At 38.1% G+C, this 23,455-nt stretch overlaps 1 protein-coding gene across 4 annotated transcripts in view; it reads left to right on the top strand.

Annotated features, from left to right (window-relative positions):
- LOC107970072 (uncharacterized) overlaps positions 1-23,455 on the top strand; it is a 203,182-nt gene that overhangs the window by 62,647 nt on the left and 117,080 nt on the right. For all 4 annotated transcript variants that reach the window (XR_010154148.1, XR_010154147.1, XR_008541347.2 and 1 more), the window contains one exon: positions 4,830-4,924. Coding sequence is in view for 1 of the 4 variants with exons in the window: in XM_063802703.1 (XP_063658773.1) it covers positions 4,830-4,924 (95 nt within the window). In the remaining 3 variants the exon portion in view is untranslated. The remainder of the gene's footprint in view (positions 1-4,829; positions 4,925-23,455) is intronic.

The following is a 23,455-nucleotide window of genomic DNA, read 5'->3' on the forward strand; positions in this document are numbered from 1 at the left end:
TCCACCCCTGCTAACAAGACTAGACTGCAGCCTCCAAAGGCAGCCCCCACAGTGGGCGACTGCTGACACGGGGGTCTGGGGAATGATGACCTCAGTCATAAATTTGCCTTAGACTGATATATCATATGCACTTAAATGTTTATAGAATGGCTGGCAGGTGCCATGAACCAGGGGCAAGGAAAGGCTTGGGTTGCCCCAAGGTTCAGAACCTCAAGAGCAGTTCTAAAGTAGATAGTTCTTTCTCTTAGCATGGTGGCCAATTCCAAGGGAAGATGCTCTGAATAGGATGGCCTCCTGTATTTGGGAGCTGAGACTGCTTGGGATTGCTCAGCCAGCTCACTTGCAGACTGAACACTGAAGCTGTGTGTGTGACCTCCAGGACAGCCCCAATTTCTATGCCCATGACCATGTGTTGCATATAGTTTCTTTCTTCTCCATTATCAGGAGCTACTTTCTATCTGGCTCGACAGGACAATGTGCCCGATCATGTGGAGATCAAACGTGTTCCCCGAATGTTCAGTATGCAGTGTGTGCACACACACAACCCATGCTTTAGATATATGACTTGTCTTCGTGAATCGTGAAAGCATACCTTTTCTTCCCTCAGCTTGCCTTTCCAGAATAACAATAAGATAAAGCCCACATGGCTCCCAAATAGGATCTTTGGGGATTACAATTATCTAATAATTGACACCAAAGTGATCCTCCCGACTTGAAGTGGGAGGAAATTTGGATTTCTAAACTAGGGCAAATGCTTCTTATGAAGCATCAATGTGTGTTGTGTTCCCTATTCTCTTTGCTTTAAAAAATAAAGAGAATTATATTTCTTTTTCTTCAGGCAACTTTGCAGACTATCAAAAGACATAGATATCTGAAAACTCTATCTGCCTATTCCCTGTTAGCCATCATTTGGAAATAAATTTGATCCTTGGTTACTGCTTGACATAATGTACAGGTGACCAGCAGGAGGGAAACCAAAGTATAAACAGATCCAGTCTGTTGACAGGGATTGAATGATGCAGCAACTTGATTGCATTGAGCCATTTAAACTTTCTTTTTCTTTTTTAAGCTACAGGTTGAATTAAAAAAATGAAGTAAACTCGAGAAATCCATTAAGCCAGATTAGTATTGAACTCCAGTCAAGACCGTCACCTGTGGTCATTAGATCTGGCTGTGGGTGAAACAAAAAGTAAAGTCTGGCTCCTGCTTCTCATATCCACACTTATCCAAATCACCTGAGATTAAAGAAAACCCTTTAACTGGTGTTAGAGAGGGGACCTAAGGTGGAAGATGTAAAGCATGAACTACCTACAGTGATGCCTTGACACCATAGAACCAAAAGCTCCAGACTTCTGTTCTGAGGATGGAAACGCGGTTCAGCTGGACTTAACTGTGCTTAGAACCCCACGCTGGATGTGCGTGGTTCCCCTAGGAGGACCACTAGGGAGGCTTACAGAGAGGAGCCACAACGATAGAAAGCAGTGACTGCTGGGCTAATTAATAACGATAACTGTGAAAGGTCATGAGTGGAGAATTGAAGAAAAGTGGAAACTAATATTTAAATGCCTCCCAATGTGTGATGCTTAATTCAGAGAATGAAGTCCAAGTCTGCAAGCAGTAGATTTTGCATTAAATGAACTGAAATTGGAATAGGACTCAGTGGGTATTTCATTTTGCCTTGGTCTTAGGTTAAGTAATTAAAATCAACATCAGGTTGTGCCTGAAAGGTACAGCAACTGAGCAACGGCTAACTGTTGTAGCGGCAAAATTAGCAGAGGATCAAAGAGAATTTCAGAGTTTCTTGCCAGAGTAGATATGCATAAAATTCTATCCTCTGGTCCAACAAAATACATACAGGGTACAATTAAATTTAGCTAAGTAAATTAAGTATAAATTAACTGATTTTTTAATTTCTTACACTGTATTAACATTTATCAAGACTTTGACCAAAAAGTAGAGATTTTATAGTTGGAAGGGACCCAGGTGATTAGCCTATCCCCCATCCTCCATTAAGAGCTTCACCCTCACCATTTCTCATTTTCCTAGACACATCATTGTTCACACTCTACTTGAATCATCCCAGAGACAGAGAACTCACTACCACTCCCTTCCACTTTTGAAATGACAGTGGGAAAGGTGTTGAATTCATAGAAGAGAATGATCAATTGTCAGATTCAAGAGAGACATTGAAAAATGAAAAAGTTACGAAGAGGGGATTTCAGAATGAGTGCATTCTAGTGATCACACGTGAGGTGAACCCCAAAACATTGTAATGCTAGAAAGTGGAACATTGTGTGGCCTATGCTCACAGCATCATTGTGCGGGAAGAAACTGGGAGAAGGGCAATCTCATTCTTTGAAGGGTGGCTTTTCTAGCAAGGATCGACTTCCATTTCTTTGCTTCCAGTGAAGAAGGTTGAGTTCATCCCAAAAGGCTAGGATGAATAGAAGTGGAATTTCTTTGACAGCTTACATTGTTGAATGGTTTGGATCATGGCAGTAGTCTCCTAACTCACCTACCATCAGTCCTGCAAACTCTGTTAAATTTTATCCATTCAGCATCTAGAGATTAGATATTACTTTAAAAATATTTTTATAATAAAGGATTACTTTATGAACAATAATATGAACAGGTCTTACCATCTTAAGTATCTATTTCAATGAGTTTTGTCAACGGTGTGTGCTCCTGTGATCGTCCACCCAAGGCATGATATAGAATACTTTTGCCATGAAACCCCCAACCAAAAAGTTCCCTAGTCTCCTTTCCAGTTGATACCCTTAGTCTGGAAAGGCAAGCACCTTCTGATTCTGTCACTGCAGGTGAGTTTATCTGTGTTCTTCGATCTCGTACCAATGAAAGCACACAGAATGCCTACTTTGGGCAATGGCTTTATTTTTGTGACTCAGTCATGGTATTGTGTATTAGCAGTAGTCCTTGCCTTTTTATTGCCAAGAAGCATTTTATGAATATACTTCAATTTGTTTATCTACTCATCTGTTGATGGACATTTATGTCCAGTTATGAGCTATTATAAACAAGGCTGTTATGAACACTCTTGTACAAGTCTTTTTGTGGACACAGATTTTCATCTCTCTTAGGTGAATCTCAAGAGGGCAGACTTGCTGGGTTATAGGGGACTTGTATATTTTTTATAGAAAACTGCCAAAAAGTTCTCCAAGGTGCTATTCTACCCTCCTGCCAGCAACATATGAGAGTTTCTATCACTCTGTGTCCTTGCCAACATAGGGTATTGTCAGTCATTTTCACTTCGGTCTTACTAGTGAATGTGAAATCGTATCTTGCTTTAATCTAGTTTTTCCTAATGACTAATGGGGTTAAATGCCTTTTCATGTGCTTACTAGCCATTTTATGTCTTCTTTTGTGAAGTGCCTGTTAAAGTCTTTTTCCCACTCTTTTAATTGGAGTGTTTGTCTTTTTATTATTGATTTTTTGGAGTCATTTAAACATTCTGGATATGAGTCCTTTGTTAGACAAATGTGTTATGGATATTTTCTTCTCTGTGGTTGTGTATCATTTGCCAAATGGTGTCTTTTAAATAGCACTTTTTTTAATGGATCCCATGTAACCTTTATTTTTCCTTTTTGCTTTTATGTTTTCTTCTAGAAGCTTTATGGCTATAGCTTTTACATTTCAGTTTATAACATGTTATTGTAATTATTATTTTGGAGTGGAGCAAGGCGAGGTCAAGCATTTATTTTCCCCTGGATACAGCTGTCCATTTGTTTCTGCAGTATTTGTTTAAAGCGCTTTCTTTTCTCCATTGAGTTGACTTGATGCCTTTCTCAAAAATCAACGTATGGGTCTCTTTCTGTACCTTTTATTCTTTCCACTGATGGAGGTATATTCTATTTTTGTGCCAATATCAACTCATCCTGATTACTATAACTTTATGTAAACCTTGAAGCAGAAATTATAAGTCCTGTGACTTTGTTTTTTTAAGATTATTCTATTTTAGATCCTTTGAATTTCCATATAAATTATAGCATTAGCTTTTCAATTGATGCAAAAAACCTGATATAATTTTCACTGGGATTGTCTTTTATCTATGAATCAACTTGAGGAGAATAGGCATCTTAACAATATTAGTTTATCGGGCTGTGAGCATTTATTTAGTTTTTAAAATTAATTTGTATTATTACAATACAACATACACTTGGGTTGCATACAATGTTTCAGTCAATGATGAACTGCATAATCAACGGTGGTCTCACAAGAATATAGTACCATATTTTACTGTGTTGAGATATGTTCAGATACACAAATACTCACCATTTTGTTACAGTTGCCTACAGCATCCAGTATAGTTACATGCTGTACAGGTTTGTAGTCCAGGAGCAATAGGCTCTACCAGATATAGCCTAGGTGTGTTGTAACCTGAACCATCTGGGTTTGTGTAAGTATAGTCTATGATGTTTCTATAAGGAAAAAATCATATAATGACCCATTTCTCAGTAGATATCCTGCTGGTTAAGAGGTAAATGACTGTATTATAGTTTTCAGTGATGAGGTCTTACAGATCTTTTGTTAGATTATTCTAGGTATTTAATATTTTGGAATGCCACTGTAAATATATATGTATACAGATTTAAATGTTCGTTTTCCCATTGTTACTGCTTGTATATTGGAAATACACTTGAGTTTGGTGTATTTATATCCTGTAACCTTTCTAAATTCAATTAAGTCCAGTAGTTTTTCTTTGCAGATTCTATTGATTTTTTTACATTTACACAATTATGTCTATAGTAGGGACAGATATACATTGTTTTTCTCAGTGATTATAGTTTCTTTATTTTTTCTTATTTCAACAGCTAAGACCTCTAGTACAGTGTTCAATGGAACTGGTGAGAGAAGACGTCCTTGCTGTGTTCCTGATATGAAGAGGAAAGCAGTCCTTCTCCATTAAGTAAAGTATAAACCTTAGGTTTTTCATAATGTCCTTTATCAGATTTTGAAATTTCTCTGCTATTCTCATTTTGCTGAAAGTTTTAAAAAATTATTTAAATAACGGATTTTGAATTTTGTCAAGTACATTTTATGCATTTATTGAAATAATTATATGGTTATTCTTCTTAATTTCATTTATGTAGTGAGTTATACCAGTTGAGGTTTGAATGTTGAAACCACCAGAATTCCTGGGTTAAGCTCTATTCAGTTATGATAAATTTTATATATTGCCATATTTGATTTGCTGATATTTTGCGATTGTACTATGAAGGATATTGGTCTGTAATTTTATTTGTTTGATTTGTTGTGTTTTGCTACTATGGTTATGCTGCCCTAAAACAAGTGGAGGAACTGTTCCTTCTTCCTTTTTCTCCTCTTTAAAAGAATATACATTTGGTATTATTTTCTTTCTCCAACATTGGATAGCATTCGCAGTGAAGTTATCTGGATGATATTTAACTGTTGGAAAGTTTTTGATTACAAATTCAAATTCTTTAGAAGATATCGATCATTTAGATTTACTAATTCTTGTGTCATTTTTGTTGGCTGTGTTTTTCAAAGAATGTTTCCATTTTATCTGACTCGTTAAGTTTATTGATAAAACATCGTTCCTCCTGTTATTCTTTTAATGTCCATAGAATGTCTGGTAATATTGCCTCTTACGGTCTTCATATTGGTGATTTATATGTTCTCCTTTTTTCTTATAAGTCTTAATAGAAGTTTGTAAATTGTATTAATCTTTTCACAGAAGCAAACTTTGACCTTTGATTTTCTCTATTGTTTCTTTGTTTTCTATTTCTTTGACTACCACTCATTTTAAAATCACTTGCTTTATTTAACTTCTTTCAGTTAAACATGTTCTTTTTCTAGCTAATTAAGTCGAAAGCTCAGTTCGCTGATTTTAAACCTTCCTTTAAGTATATATATACATATATAAAGATATGTTACCTCTAGACATCAATTCAGCAGCATCCTAAAATTTTGACATTTTATTATTTGTCTTGTTATTCAGTAGAACTAATTTCAATTTTTCCTTGTCATTTATTCATTGATATACATTATTTAGAGGCATTTTAACAAATTTCAAACCATTTTAAGGTTTTCTAGAAATCATATTATTTTCTTAGGTTATACCATTTTAATTAGAGAACATACTCTGTGCGTTTCAATGTTTTGCATTTATAGGGACTTGTTTTTATGGCCCAGCATTGCTTTATCTTGTTGGCTGTTCAATGGGTATTTAAATACTTACGTTGATTGAGAATGTTGAGCAAATTTTTATAACCTTATAAATTTATTGTTTAGTTGTTCTAGTAATTACTGAGAGAGAAGTGGTAAAACCTCTAACTAATATTGTGGATTTGTCTGTTTCTCTCATTTCGCTGTGAATTTTTACTTAAATTTTCACAATCTTGTTTTTTTTTTTTTTGCCTAATATGTAGCACTGTTACATCTTATCAATTAACACTTAACATAATTATGAAATTTCCCTCATTGTCTTTATTAATACCACTTACATAGAAATTTTTTTCTGATATTAATGTAATTTTCTTATGTTTATTTTTTGCCCAATATATGTTTATCCACACATTTACTTTTAACCCGTATGTCTATAGTTAAAGAATGTTTTTAGTAAATAGCATATAGTTGTATCTTGATTTTTTTTCCTTGAAACTGACAATCTCTGCCTTTCACATGTTTAGTCTACTAATAGTGTCGTAGTCAATAGGATTGTATTTCAGTCTATTATTTTGTCATTTAAAAAGATGGTCCCATTTATTCTTTGTTGTTCTCTTCCTTCTTTCCTATCTTCTTTTGGGTTAACTAAATATTTTTGTAGTATTCCATTTAATCTCCTTTTTTTTTTAAAAAAAGCAATTATTTTAACATTTAGTGGTTCTATGTATCACAATATTTATCTTTAAATTATCAAACACATCTTCAAATAATAATTTGCCATTTCATGAACAATGTGAATTTTTTTTTTTTTTTTTTTAGACTGAGTCTTGCTCTGTCACCAGGCTACAGTGCAGTGGCACAATGTTGGCTCACTGCAATCTCTGCCTCCCAGGTTCAAGCAATTCTCCTGCCTCAGAATCCTGAGTAGCTGGGATTACAGGCGCCCGCCACCATGTCCAGCAAATTTTTGTATTTTTAGTAGAGACGGGGTCTCACCATGATAGTGTCGATCTCCTGACCTCGTGATCCGCCCGCCTCAGCCTCCCAAAGTGTTGGGTTTACAGGCGGGAGCCACCGTGCCCCACAATGTGAATATTTTATAGCCACATAACTCTATTTATTTCCTACACTACTCTGTCCTCTTAGTGTCATGTATTTTACCTCTGTGTATGTTATGCACTTGCAATACTTTTATTCGTGCTTTAAGCAGCTCATAGTGTGGTATAATTTCTCATAATCCTAAACAAGGTCTGTTAGCATTTTTTTTTGGCAGCACATATCTGTTGGATGTGAATTCTTTCGGCTTTTGTCTACTTAAAAAAGTCTTTATATTTCTTAATTTTGAAGTATATTTTAACAGGATAGTATACTGTAGATTGGGAGGTTTTTTTTTCTCTTAGACTTTTAAAAATATTGTTTCATTGTTTTGGACCACCACAGTTCTTATTGTGAAGTAGCTTACATTCTTTTTAGTGCTTCACTGTATGCAATATCTTTTCTTTCCCCTGTGGATGCTTTTAAGATGTCTTCTCTGTCTTTGATATCATCAGTTTGAGTATGTTATTCTTAGTTGCAATTTTCTTTGTATCTATCCTGTTTGGGGTTTGCTGAGATTCTTGGATCTCTAGATTGATGTCTTTCATCCCTTTTTAGTAATTTCCAACAATGATTTCAAATATTTTTCTTCATTATTTCCAATTTTGGGGGGGTTCAATCACACTTATATTAAATACTTCATATTGACTCACAGTTGTCATTCTCTAACATTTAAAAAAATTGCTCTTTTTGGAATATAAATTGTTCTATTACAAAGGCACATGCATATTATGTTCATTGTGGCACCATTCACAATAGCAAAGACATGGAATCAAACGAAATGCCCATCAATGGTATGCTGGGTAAAGAAAATGTACATATACACCATGGAATACTATGTGGCCATAAGAAAGATCAAGATTATGTCCTTTGCAGGAACATGGAGGGAGCTGGAGTCCATTTTCCTAAGTGAACTAACACAGGAACAGAAAACCAAAGACTGTAGGTTCTCACTTATAAGTGGGAGTTAAATGGTGAGAACACATGGATACATAGAGGGGAACAACACATACTGGAGCCTATTGAAGGGTGGAGGGTGGGAAGAGGGAGAGGATCCAGAAAAATAACTATTGGTACTCAGCTTAATACCTGGGTGATGAAATAATCTATACAACAAACCCCCATGTTACAAGCTTACCTATACTACAAACTTGTACATGTACCCCTGAACTTAAAAATTAAATTTAAAAAATTGCTTTTACTCTCTTTGTGTTGCAGATAGAATAATATCTAATGTCCTTTCTTCAAGTTTCCAAATCCTTCTGATATCCAGTCTATAAAATTAATAAAATATTTTTTGTATCATGTTATTCAATTATTGAATTTCCAATTGTTATTTAAGGGTTTGAATATTCTGCAAAATTTTTCTACCTATCTACTAGACCTTTAACACATTTTTCATAGTGATATTAAAGTCCTTATCTATTAATTCAATGATTAGGTTATCTGTGGATTTACTTCTAATGACTGTTTTCTCTCTCTTGAAAATGGGTCACCTTTTCCTCCTTTCTATGTCTCATAATTTTTAATCCTATTCTAGTTATTGCCTGTATGAAGACAGTAGATATTGAATAAATATCTACTGGAAAGGTGGTGTGCCTCTTCTTTTGTCAGGACACAAGTGTTGGCAGCTGAGTAGATCCAATCTGCCTTAGAGCTGGGTCTAGGCTTTCATAAGACTCATCCTGATAGGGAATTAATTCATTTAGGCTTGTCTCATTTTTACCTCTCTGGTGGGTCTTTAAAAACTGATTTTGTGGTCCATCTGTCTTGTTCTCATTGTTCATGTGGTATTAACTACCTCTTGCAACTTTCTGCATTCTTGTGATAACAGATTTCTATTATCTTTGTTGTTATTACGATGTGATGATTTTACCAACTGCAACAACTATTTTAATCCATGTTAACTCATTAAACTGTAACAGAAATCATAGGCAGGGTGTGTTGCTCTATGAAAATTGAAGGGATGGGGCTATGAAAACTTGTGGGCTTGGAAGAGAACTGTGCTATTTCTTATTGAACAAAATAATGATTAATGGCAGGGACTGTTGGAAACCAGCTGGTTTCCATACCTGCTTTAAAAGCAACACTCAACTTTAAGAAGCAATAGACTGGATAGAGAAACTGTGGTATATATACATATAGTCTTAAAGAGAATAACGGAGTATGTCCAAGAGGAGACAAACTGGGAGAAGGGAAAAAGGTAGAAAGGAAGGGGAGAAAGAACGGGAAAGGGAGGAAGAGGAGGAGGAAATAGCAAAAGAGAAAGAGGAGGAGAAAGCGGAGGAGGAGAAGAACTGATGGAGGGAGGGAGAGAGAAAGAGAACCTTCATACAATTCAAACCCTACAGTGGTCATCTCTGAATACCAATCCCTTGGGCTTCTCAGTTATGAGTTCTTACATTCCTTGTTTTGACCGAGACTGGTTTGAGTTTCGTCCCAGTTTAGCAACTGAAAGGATTTTAACTATAAATTGATTACTTTCTGTTCAGTGGCTGTATCTTAACCTATTTTTACATCTAGTTAAAGTAGAAGTTGGCAAATTGTAACCAATGGGCCAAATCTGGCCCACTCTCTGCTTTTATACAGCCCATGAGCTAAGAATAAGAATAGTCATTGCATTTTAGAATGGTTGAAAGATGAAAGAATATGACATTCGTAAGGCATATGAAATTCAAATGTCAGTGTCTTAAATAAAGTTTTTTTGGAACACAGCCAAGCCATTCATTAATGTATCATCTATAGCTACTTTATTCTCATACACGTGAGGCAGAATTGAGAAGCTGAACTGAGACTGGATGGCTCACAAAGCCTAAAATATTCACCATCTTCCCCTTTACAGAAAATGTTTGCCAATCCCTGACCTAAAGAACCTACTGCAGAAAGCATTGGCATTACTGGGGCCGTTAAGAAGATACCCTTTATTTAGGGATGAGAAGGGGGCAGAAAGCCCCATGTTCATTCTAGAATTGCCCCTTAAAGCTCTGACCTCACAGTCTCTGCCTCCCTCACCTTTCTTTGCCTCTCTCTGTTTGGGCACCAGCATGTTCCAGGCTCTGCGGTTGGGGGCGGGGGTGCAGGGGGGAGCAGTCACGAGTGAAAATTGCACTTGACTGAAGGTCCAGAGACCATTTACTCACCATGCAATTCCTGGGAACTCACCCAACCCCTCTGACCTCCAGATAGTGAAGTGGGGTACTTAATGACACCCTTTTCCTAGGTTAACTGGGAAGATTAAGTGCATAATGATACATGTCTGTTACATAGAAATGGGCAGCAAATGCTTCCTCTCACTAGTATTGTGAGAAGCAGTGAGATAAACTTTGGGACAGCACTTTGTAAATGATAATGCACAGCTGAAGGGAAGTAAATATAATGTTATAATAATGGCTACATGTGCAGTTAGGACCTAAATGACTTCAGAGTCACTACAGTTTCCCCCCTTTGATTAAATAATTTTATATTGCAAACCTAATCGATGCCCTTGAAAAGTTTAGAATAGTGAGACTCCACTGTCCCTCACACATTCTTCCCAAGGGCAGATGAGGTTGTTATCTTTATACACTTCAGAAATGGTCTCTGCACATATCACTAGTGAATATTTGGGGTGTGTATATGTATTTGTGTGTATGTGCCTATACCACCATCTCTTTTTCATATCAATGACCATAACATAACCTGATCTTTACTTGACTGCATTTACTTAAAAAAATTATTACATTCACCAGGGATATGTTCAAGAATGTCTAAAGCAGTACTATTTGAAATAGCTAAAAACTGGAGAGGACCTAAATATCTGTCAACATGAGGATGAGTCAGCAAATTGTGTATTTATACAATAGAATGTTATCCATTGATGAGAATGAACGAAGCACAAACGTAAATGGCCCCAGGACTTAGCTATGAGGTCACAAGTTAGGACAGTGGTCATCCTGTGTAAGAGAGACCCTGGATGGGTGCCTACAATGTCCTACTCCCTGTAGCTGTTGGCTGCCCAATGTGTAGACTTTGTGAAAATTCATCATCACATATGGTTTGTGCACATTTCTGTAAGCATGATTTTCTTCAATAAAATTCATGTTAGAAATTTAAAAAAACATATCTTGGAAGTCAATTTCAGAACATATGGGTTTGCCGCCTTCTCTTTCATAGCTGTAGACACCTTTATCGTACGGACAAATGGCATTTTCCCTCAGACTCCCACCCTCTCATGCACACTTGTTTCTGGCTATTTGCTGTTGAATGCATTTTCCAAGATATTTTCTAATCACCCTTCTAAACAGAAGCAGGTTGTTATGAGCACAGACAGATGATACCTTGGTGCATGGGACCAATTCTGCCCTGCAGATGCCAAGAGGGAGCTCAGCCTGTTCCAGGCCACCACACAGGTGTGTGGAGCCCTGACCCTTCGTGAACCAACAATGGCATCGTGTGGGCAGACATGCTGCCTGCATGGACGCATTGCTGCTAATGGGTATTCCCAAGGCATGGGTTGTTATTTGCATTTTCTCATTGTCATGAGCACCCAATGTTCTGAATATTAATGAAACAATTTCCAGCCTCCTTTGCAGGCTTAAAATATTCAGCATCAGACATACTGTTTTGTTCCCATTTCAGCCAAGTTTAATTTCTCTTAACCAGCTTTGTTGTTGTAAAGTAAAATTAATGTATGATTTCAGTGTTTAAATCTCAATTCTCAGCAATTCACGACAGATTGCAAGTGAATGTGATTTGTTCGTTAACACCTAATGGGTTGAAATAATTTATTGCACAAACATTTCCAGGAAAACGAAGCCACTTGAGCAAGAGCAAAGCAGGAAATGTTACTTGTTTATCTAATAAACTACCCTAGGGTGAGCGAGTACATTAGCATTGCACAAACTTTGTGACTTATTTATCATCGCTATTTATTATTAAAACTTTATCTGCTTCAACTTAGTGAATGGCTGCCTTGGGATATACCGCTTGCAGCAACAACAACAAAATAAAGTTTATGCAATTTGCATAATATTGTACAAAGAATATTAGCTTAGAACAATATGAATCCCTGGATCATTTGCACAGCCCTTTGGTGTTTAATGTTGGTAAATATTTAAATAACAGCAAGCCTGTATAATTATAAAGATTTCTCTTTCTAATCTGCCCTGGATGTACAGCTGTTGTAAATCACCACATTCATGTGATTTGACTGGGAGAATGTTAGGGATGACGAAAAAGCACTTGTTGCTTATGCTGGCAAAGATGATGGAGACAGAAGCACCTGCAGGAGAAGTCTGAGACAAGATGCTGAGGTCTTGCTGTATTTCCTTTTTGATGGTTTATGACAGCGTTGGTGTTTCACATGAACTGGGTCCTGCATACAGTAAGCATGCAGGAGATGGGTCTCTACAGTTCCAGCTCCTCGTTCATGAATGGAATATTTGCCTATTAAGAAAAAATATGATTCATACCCCTGGGCTTTTGCACATGCTATTTTCTCTCTGGGTCATTCTCCCTATGTGTCACCTGCTCACCTCCTAGTTGTGGCTCACTCATCCTGTTGGTTTCAGCGTAAACCTCTGTATTCTTTGTGACGCCCACTTGCCCCTGCTGGGTCTAGCTTGGTCTCCCTATTAAGCACCTTCTTGATGCTTTGCATTGCTCTCTCATAGCTGAGTCGCTCAAATGTCTTTTTTCTCCACTGGACTCTGAGCCCCATGAAGCGGGGGGGATGTGTCTATGTTGGCCAGTGTGGCAAATCCTGATTTACAGTTTTGTTGAATTAAAAAAATGAATAACTGAATGCCTACAGTAATCCATTTAAAGAAGTGTCTGCATAAGCCACCATCACAGGCTATGTTAACCTTTCATATTAGACACATTAAAAATGAATGCTGGCCGGGCGCAGTGGCTCATGCCTGTAAACCCTGCACTTTGGGAGGCCGAGGCAGGTGGATCACCTGAGCTCAGGAGTTCAACACCAGCCTGGCCAACATGGTGAAACCCTGTCTCTACTAAAAATACAAAAAATTAGCCTGGTATGGTGGCGTGTTCCTGTAGTCCCAGCTACTTGGGAGGATGAGGCATGAGAATTGCTTGAACCTGGGTTGCGGAGATTGCAGTGAGCCGAGATCGTGCCACTGCACTCCAGCCTGGGCAACAGAGTGAGACTCTGTCTGAAAAACAGAAAAAAAAGAATGCTATGCTAATATGCTAATGCCTTGTGTTGGTGAGAGTCTGCAGATGTGGGAGCTCTGAAATACTTCACAAGAACACTTTAGATGCATGAGGCAAAAGTCTTAAAGTGATTATTTTATTTTTGGCTCAGCAAATACGTTTGTGGGAATTTACCCTAAAGCAGTAATTTGGGAATGTGTGGACATATTTGGGACCAAGGATATTCGTCACAATGTCGTTTAAAATTGTGAGAAATTGTAAACAACTTAAATGGTCAATGGTAGAGAATTAGCTGAGAGAGTTGTAATTTATCTAAATGACAGAATACTATGAAGGTATTAAAATAATGATTTAGAAATATGTTAATACATGGAAGAGGTTTATGATATACTCTGGGGTGAATAAAGCAAATATCAAGCCTTATGAAACTATGATTCCATTTTTTGAAATAGCATTTATGTAGGCAAATGACTAGAAACATATATTAAAATGTTAAGTCATTTTCTGTGGTTTGGCATGATTTTGTTTTTAATGTGATCCTTTTCAAAATCAAAAGCAAAATGAGACAAATAAACCTATGCATTGAGTTGTTGTTTTAACCCTCACAGAGGGACATCAGTTAAGTTACTATAAAAAACAGTTACTTGGCTGTACATCTTAATGGAATATATGTTAAGGACGTAAATAACATCAAAGAAATTTTATTTTCTTTTCAGTAATTATACTGTTAATAATAACTTTGGTATTTTGTTTGGAAGCTACTTAAGTAAATTCTAGGAGAAATCAAATTATGTTAACATGAACAAGAAATAATATATTTAGCTTAAGAGAGAAAAATATAAAAGAATTTAAATAAAAACCCTGCAACCTTAAATTTGAATTGAAAATATCAGCATAGATGCCCAATATACTTTCACTTGAAAGATACATTTTCCACCTCTGTCAACTGAACAAGCCCTGAAAGAACTTAACTAGTAGCAATGGATGTACTTAGCATCTGCACTATCACTGCTGAGCACCTATCCACTAAAACAAAGCAGGGATTCTTGGAGAAATGGCTGACTCCTAATCTGGGGCACGAAATATATGAGAAGATCCCAGATCATCTTACTCAACCCCAGGAAGCAAAAGAAAAGGTTGCTGGGTCTCCTCGGAGGACCCAGTAGCTGATCTAAATAGGCTTCCACCGGACAGAGGTCACACACTCGGGGCTTCAGTAAGAATAACAGCGTGGAATGGAAACACATCGTCTGTGTTCCCATCCATGTGTAAAAGACAGACAACAGACAACAATGGAGCAAGACACATCAACCATGTCGAAATCCACAGGTAAAGCACAAAACCACCACAGAAGCAGCAGCAAATCAACACCACCACGAAATGCATTGAAAGAATGATAGGGAACCAACTCACAATTTTGAAAACCAGCAAATAAAGAGAAAAAATTGAGCATTTTTCCTGCCTTAATTTTACAACTGTACCTCAGGATAACACAGTGGTTTATTTGGGAACGTTTCTTTTTTATATTGAAGAGTTCCAGCTCAATAATAATGATGGATGATAGAATTAGAATATCATAATTTTTCAGCCTCAAAGGCAATAATTGGACGATGCTGTCATCCCCAATGACTGTTGGCATCACAAAAAAGAGCAACAACCTGGTATTGTGTCTCTAGATGAAAATACATGATACCACTTAGGGGTTTTCTTGAAAAATATTGAACCTGAAGACCAGGGATAGAGCAATACGTTAAATGATACCACAGGGTTGTAATCAACAAATTTTAGAATGTGAGAGACCCTATGTCGTCACTGACAAATAAATTGTGAAGCCATTAAAAAGAGAGGAGGAAGAACCTACAGATAGAGATTTAAGGGTCATATTAGGCAACTGCAAGGCGAGGCCTTCTTTGGATCCTAACTTGAATAAGCCAACTATATATAAAAACACATACACACTATATGTAAAATATATATATACACACACACTATATATATAAAATATACACTATATATATGCATATACTATATATAAAATTGATATATACACACTATGTAAAAATATATACACAATTCTATGTATACACACACCATATATATAAAATATATATACATACAACTATGTATACACACACACTGTATATATATACTATGTATGTACACACATATATATACACACTATATAAAATGAATGCTAATGCCTAGTGTTGAGAGTTTAGAGATGTTTTACACTATATAAAAAATATATACACACAACTATATATATACACACACATATGTGCAATCAGGGAAATGTTGACTTTCCCTGGATGTTGGTTACATAAAGACGTTATTGTCATATGTTATGCTGATAATGGTATTGTGGCCATTTAAAAAATGTTATATTTAAGAGATACGTGTGAATTATTTCCAGAAAAAAATAAGCTCACCAGAACGTGCAACAGAGGTAGCTTCTTTTGACTTTCACTAATTTTTTAGGTCCTTGAGACTGTTCTGTTTTGAATACTCAAGATGAGATTTAATTATTTTCAGTGCTCAGAAATTTTCTTCTATGATTTTATTGATCCTTGCCACAACTCCATTTATTCTGTTTCTCATTTTGTAATTCCCTTGGGTAAATGAGGTATCCTGGGCTGGTTCTATATTTCTCTTTTCCTTTTTTCTCCAAATTCATCATTCAATCATAATAGAATTAATTGAATTAAATGAAGTTGATCCAAAGCAACTTATATCCCACATGTGATATGCCAACATCTAGATTTCACATCAGCCAGATATCACGACAACGGAAAGCTTGAAATATGAAAGAAAAAATACAAAGATCCTTCTTATTTTGTAGGAAAGTGAAGTTTAGGGAAAAAAACTAACAATCACCTTTTATTCTATAGAGAAGCAGTGAGAGCTGAGAGCTTCAGACACATTGGAAATAATATGAAGTATTTGAATCAGTTATATGACGGCAACAAAGAATAATTCTGTTTTCGTGGGTCAACCACTAATTGCAGTATAATGTTCTCAGCACTTTCATCTGTCATTGCTGGGAAATATTAATGGGACTGTTAAGACCAAGGCTTCAGCACAACTATTGGGTAATTAGGGCACGAATCCCCATGCATACTTAATTGTATGATATAGGACCAGGCTAACTTTAGAGTGGGGGTGGTTTCAGAATGACAATACAGAGAAACACCTCCTTGGTTTCTATAACTCTAAGACATCAGATTAAATTGAGTACGTTGAAAAGAATTGCACTGAAATATCCCAGACTGTGTTTCTGTTCTAATTAGCTTATTTACAAAGTTTAGTTCATCTATTTTTCCAAAAAGATGTTTCTCTGGACTGCCCTACAATTCTGTTATAGTCTTCTAGTTACTGAAATCCAGCTCAAAACATAGGTTCATTTCCCTTTTAAAAGGGAATTTATTGTCTCATATAATGGAAAAGCCAGAAGCCAGCATCCCAGGCATGGTGGATCCAGGTGCATAAATGGCGTCCTCAGGAATCAGTTCCTGTTCTCATGTCTTTCCATCTGGTGATGAAGGTGGTCACCAGGAGTTTCTGGCCACATCTTACCAGTTTAGCAACCCTGCTATAAAGAGCACTAAGGCTCTCGTTAGCCTAGCTGTGGTCACATTTGCAGCCCTAAACACATCACTTGGCCAGGGGGATGCTGTCCATTGGCCAAGCTTGGGTCCCAGGCCCACCTCCAAAACCACAATATGGGTTCAACCTCCCATACGCCAAATGGCAGAGGGTAGTTCTTTGATGGAAACTTTGTCTCCACAACCTAGAAAAGGGAGAATGAATGTTGGGCAGGCAGAAATCACAACAGACATCTTTTGTGGAATTTAAATAACTTCTGGAATATTAGTCACTACTCTGTCTAGCCTGACTGTTTCCAGGCTTGCTAAAGGAACAATAGCAAGGCTGACTTGAAATGCTGGCAGAAGCTTTGCTGTTCTGTATTTGAGGGTAAAAGAAGGAGCAGTTTGAGGAGAATGTGAATGTTGAGCTGTCCATCTGTCTTTCTCTCTAAGGATGCAAAAGCAAGAATGGTCAGATATACATTTACTGATGGATCGTTGACTTTTTAAAATTCCTATGAAAAAGCAACCTGTAATCCTTTGAGATTTTAGAAGTGATAAAATGAATCCCCTCTAGTCAACTACCCTAATGGGAAATACAACAGACACTTATTTATTCTAGCTTTACATTAACAAAGGTTATGTGATAGAATAGCTTTCAAGAATGCTGTTTCTAGAACTTTCTGTTTGGTCAAAGAATGAATATTATACAGTCACAAACACATGGCCAGCCACCTGAGGAAAGGTAGCATCTAAATGACACTATGAGATAGGAAGTTCAAATAGTCAAGTGTTTATTAAGGTGGGTATTCTGAAGTCTCATCAAACTTTAGCCCACATATATTGAGCACTGACTGTATACTGTATGATTTACTGTGCCTTGGGCATGCAGATATATTAATGACATGACCTCTGGTGTCTAATAGGGATGATCTGCTTATAACAGGTTCTACATCAGATTAATTCAAAGAAAATGGAGAAGAGGACTTATAGTGAAATGTCAGGAATTTTATGTTTTTCAATAAATGGAGCTTCATTCCTAGACCTACTGATGGAATGAATAGAGTAAAATTCAATTTTAGGATTTTTGTTCCAGAAGTCCTTACAGCTAAGGGGTGTAGATGTTAATCTCTGAAATGGGTGAGTTTGTTTTGTCTTAAATTGTGTACTGCCAGGATATATGATGTCAGACAAAATAGATTCAGGCATTGATTTCCGGGTGAGTTTAATTGATTGCTATTTCTTTCTGCTTGACTAGAGACTGAGGTTTGCTGATGTTTCTGCATGTCTAATATAATTTCCATTTGGTATTTGGCTTGCTTATGTAAAGGAATACATATTCAATTGAGTTGAGAAAGACCAGACCATGGTTGTTCAAAACCCTGGGGATGTGGCTTATGCTTGTTAGCACTTAGTCTTCTCTGGTTTCTACACACAGTTGCATTGTGACACCAAGCTCCCTGTCAACTTTCACCACGAAATAAGTACAAAAATATTTACATGGGTGTAAAGACTGATGGTTGCCTTAACATCTATGGCCAGTGCAGGGAAATAACTCATTAGAAGGATTAGAAGACCTGGGCCAATTTAAAATTATGTATAAATGCCAGATTCTAATGAGCATTTCAGCCACAGTGGGTGATAGTAAATTAATGTAAGCAAGGTTTTTCTTCTTTTCTTTACTTTCTCAAATCTCAGTGGGAGACATGTAGAGTTGGGGCCTGTTGCTACCATCTCAAGTACAAACATTTCTTTATGTCTGTGGTGAAAGTGGGGATCTGTTGTTGGGTCATTTCAGCCCATCTCAACAAATGCAGGTATCGAAGTGTGTGTTTGCAGGATGAAGACAAGCTGCATCCCAGGAAGAAAGTTTTCAGGCAAATAGTTTCAGGACCAATCATCAGTTATATCAGGACAAACAGGACTTCTTCATGATTGAGGGAGCCCAGGCTATTGTCAATTCCTGAAGCTTCCAATACATTGAAAAATGAAGGAATCTTGAAACAGGTTATAAAAATTGGATATATTTATATTCTTTTCATTGAAGAAATTTATGCTTTTTACACAGTCAAGTGCAGTGACTAAATGCGTGATCTTACTTGAGGATATGTCTAGCAATTACTCCCTGGACATTTGGGAATATAAGGCCAACACCATGAAAGACAGAGGGCAGAGGAAGAAGGAAGCTGGATTTTAGGCTATGTCACTGAACCACTGAATGACTCCTCACCTGCAGTCCTCAGGTAGATGTCCTACTGCTATACTCTTCATAGTTGAGCCAGTAAATTATTTTCTAAGTCAGGATGAGTTAGGTGCTGGCTCCTTGCAGCTGAAATCATCGTAGCTGATGTGGACCTGCTTCTGCCCAGTGCCTCCACCCTTTAACCACTCTTAGCACTCACACAATGCTGAGGCTGTCTTCATTTAATTGCAAGGTTAATTATAGGTGGAGGTCTGTTGTAGAATATGTGGTTATTTTGGTCTCTGTAACAGTAAACAGGTTTGACAGTGCTCTGACTGACTTGACTGGATGGATGGATTGTTGATATGACATAATTCTAGCTATTAGCTGTCAATCCTTTCATCCTGAAAGATGCTGTTTTCTCATTTCTTTACACTGGTTTGACAATTTATACAGCTTGAAATGCTTTCCTATGCATTATCTCATCTGATCATAAATCCACACTTGGGGTTATAGAATAGACATTTTCTACTTTTTCAGTGGAGGAAGCTGAGACAGCAGCCGCCCCAGGCCAACATAAACATAGAATCCAGGGCTCCCCATGAAATGTGTGTGACCTCCCTGGCTCCACATGGATGGGCCAATCTAATCAGTGTCTGCATTGTTGGTCTGCATTAGGCTATAAGCGACTGAATACAGTGACTCAGACCAATCCAAGCAGTAAGGATATCCATGGTGCTATGTAACAAGAAATTCGGAGTCAGAATGGGGTCTAGGCATGGATGTCAGGCTCTGGAGCCTTTATCTGCATTTTTCCGGTCTCCCATTGCCTTTGAGGGATTGGCGTCATCCTCCAGAGATGGCAAGGTGGCCACAGCTGGTCCAGGCATTATCTGACTCAACAACGTCCAGGGGCAGGACCTTCTCTTCTCCTGTTCTTTATTGGAGCCTGGAAACCTTTTCCATAAGGACATGTAGCAGACATTTCCATTTTATCTGCACTGGGTCCATGCCCACTCCCCCATCAGTCATTGAAGGGGAAAGGGAGCCCATAATCCTCTGAGAATAACCTGCTGATGAGAATCAGTTGTTGAATAGTGAACCACAGTAACCCCCACAGCGTGGATCTAAAATGCGCTGTCCTAGAGTATGCAGCAGGTGAAGAAAATTGGCCTGGACATGGTGGATTGCTGCTGTCACAGCCCCTCATTTGTTCATGCCTCTCTGTGTCCTGGCATTTGCGTCGGTGTGGTCCACTCTCACGCTGACTCAGGACCTGGCCAGAGGACTTGTTTAGGTCAATGAGAAAAAAATCAAATATTACACAAAGGGCTTGTCTTCTATTTGCTCTTGGGAACTGTTACGGACTGATTGCATCCCACTAAAATTCATAGGTCGAAGCCCTAACTCCCAATGTGACTGTATTTGAATGTAAAGCCTTTAAGGAAGTAATTAAAGTTAAATGCGGCCAGAAGGGTAGGGCCCTACTCTGATAGGACTGTGTTCTTATAAGAGGAGGGAGAGATACCAGAGACTACTTCCTCTCCACAGGCTCACAGAGGAAAGGTCACATGAGGACAGAGCAAGAAGGCACCCCTCCACAAGCCAGGAAGAGAGGCCTCACTGGAAACCAGTCCTGCTGGCATCTTGATCTTAAATTTCCAGCCTTCAGAACTGTGAGAAAGTGAAGTCATATTGTTTAAGGCCCCCCCTAGTCGGCGGTATTCTGTTATAGTAGTTCTAGCAAACTCATACAAGAACTTAACAACCACCATCCCAAGAACAAGCCTGGGCAGGCCTGCTGGGTGATAAAAGACGGGACACCTAGGTACCTTCATGGCCTCAGCCTGCAGCCAGCCAGCCTGTAGGCAGGCACGTTAGTTCAATGACCACCAGCTGACCACAGATGAGTGAGTCTAGTGAGACCAGTAGAAGAGCTACCTACTTGAGCCCAGCCCAGGTTTCAGACACACATAATTAAAAGCCAAATAAATGCTTGTTTTAAGTCACTGAGTTGTGGGGAGGTTTGTTATTCAGCTATACGTAATCGACACTTGTAGGATATAGAGGTTTTCAGCCACATGCTCCATTGAAACAACTTGAGTTGCACGTCCTTCTGTTGGTCTGATTGGGAATGCAATTTATTGACACTGTGGGTCAAAGCCATATCTACAGGGATCAGGTAGTCAGGCAAATGAGCAAGGCAAACTGCATAGAAAAATAATCATCAGGCCCTTTTAGTTTGAGTTTTGTTGTACATATTTGGATAAATGTACAGATACAGAAATAGCCACAGACCATAGGAAAGCAACTGTCTAAGAGAGGTGCCGGATGACGACTGGTACACACAGTCTCAAGGATGGGGATTCAGTAGGGAGTGGTGGGGACTGTGGGGAGCTGGAATGAGCATGTCACTAACAGAGATAGCCACTGTTCCGCTCCAGCCCTTGTTGCTATGTAGGCATGTGGGCCCAGTGTTTTGCTATGAGAATTTCCAATTTTTCAACAAATACCAGAAATCTGGATTTTTATGTAACGTTTTATATTTTTAAAACACTGATTCACTTGGAAGTAAAACACTGAACTGGCAAAATAAAACTCATTTTAGGCTAAACTGCCACTTTGTAATGTCTGCTCTGCACAAACTGGCTAACAGTAGAGTTAGAAGTCAGTAAACTACCCTGATGTCAAGTGGCTGGTTTGGCTGAGTTTTTACTTTCCTATTTGTTTGGGATTTGCATATTTATAGTGTACAGATGCAAATGAAAGACTTTGCAGAAAAGTGGATTCTGAATCCAAAATATAATAGACAGGAAATAAAACAATGAAAAAAATACAGTCTTTGATTGCAGGTCTTTCTGCCTCCAAGCTCAGAGAAAACAAACAAAATGCAAAAACCTAATATGGGTAAACCCAGTAAGAAAAGTTTTTCAAAATCAGAAAACAAATAAATGGGGGTTTGGACCTTTGCATTCCAAAATTATTCTCAGCCAGATGGTGAATTTCTTGAATTAAGTCAGGGACCAGATTTTATTTATTTTTGTATCCAGGGCAGCTGGAAGCATCGAATCAAGTTTAAGTGAATGAATGAATCAATGAATGAATATTTCACATGGATTTATAGGTAATTAACATATGGCCCATGTGTTGGGGAGTGGCCCTGTGTGCGTTACCACCATGCTGTTTGGAGTCAGGAGACATGGCTTTTTATCTGACCTGCTCTTCCATTTTAGCCACATTAGTTATGTAACCTCTGTGTGTCTCCATTTCTCATGTGTGAAGTGAGGATAATAAAAAATGCATACCTGTTAGTGCTGTGAAGATGCAATGGAACCTGCCTGTAACTGTACTGCATGGCCTGACATGGAGCTCGGGTCCAGTAAATGTTTCTGAGGTTGATGCCTAGTTAGTTTTAAACAGTGGATTACCAGGGGAGTGGGCAGGAGAAGATGACACCTACTTTACTCCTCTTCAGGGACACGAATTTTGAGTCCAGCAACCTGAATTTGGACTAGCTTATGCCAACACATTCTTTCTATGGATTCTGTGAGAATCAGCTCAGGTCACCTCATGGGCAGAGGTCTGAGGAATCTGGAAAGCAACCCAGTGCTGTTTCCAAAGCATTGTCAACAGCAATGAGGCAGATGCTGCCCTTGGGAATGATTCTTTGCTACAGAGTTGGCCATTTTCAGCAACACACAGTGATGTTGTAATAAGGAGATAAAACATGTGAGTCCACAGCCGGCCTTTTATGGGGTGTTCGATGCATCCCAGTTGTTCTTAAATAAGCAAAGAGAAATTGCATCCTCTAGGCCGGTGGAAGCTTGCGGCTTTTCATTTTCTGCCTCTTTTTGGGTATTGTTGCTTTCCTTTTCACTTTGCTCTAATAAGGAATGTTCTCTCTAGAGCAAAATAAATGCCAATCTTATGCATTTCTGAAGGGAGAGCTATTGTAGTTGGAAACTACTGAATAATTCTCAGAGTATTATTTTGTCATTATTACTCAACCTTTACTATCATATTCCTGATGTTGGCTGGGACCTCCTGGTCCTCTGAGGCACATAGACAAGGTCAGGGCCAGCTTCCATCACGTCCCATACTCGGAAAGGAAAAACCTGCACTGAAACTTCTCCTCTCCTCCAGTGGGCAGCAGGGTGAGCAGTGACTCAGAAGGTGGGAGCTCATTCTCATGGCTTCTTTGCATCCCAGGGGACACCTGCCTTGCCTGTGGGCTATTTTGCCCCATGTTGAACCAGATGGAAAAAATCTTTTTCTTTACAAATCATAAATTTGC

This window comes from Pan troglodytes, chromosome 21 (genome assembly GCF_028858775.2).
Source record: "Pan troglodytes isolate AG18354 chromosome 21, NHGRI_mPanTro3-v2.0_pri, whole genome shotgun sequence".
NCBI lineage: Eukaryota > Metazoa > Chordata > Mammalia > Primates > Hominidae > Pan > Pan troglodytes.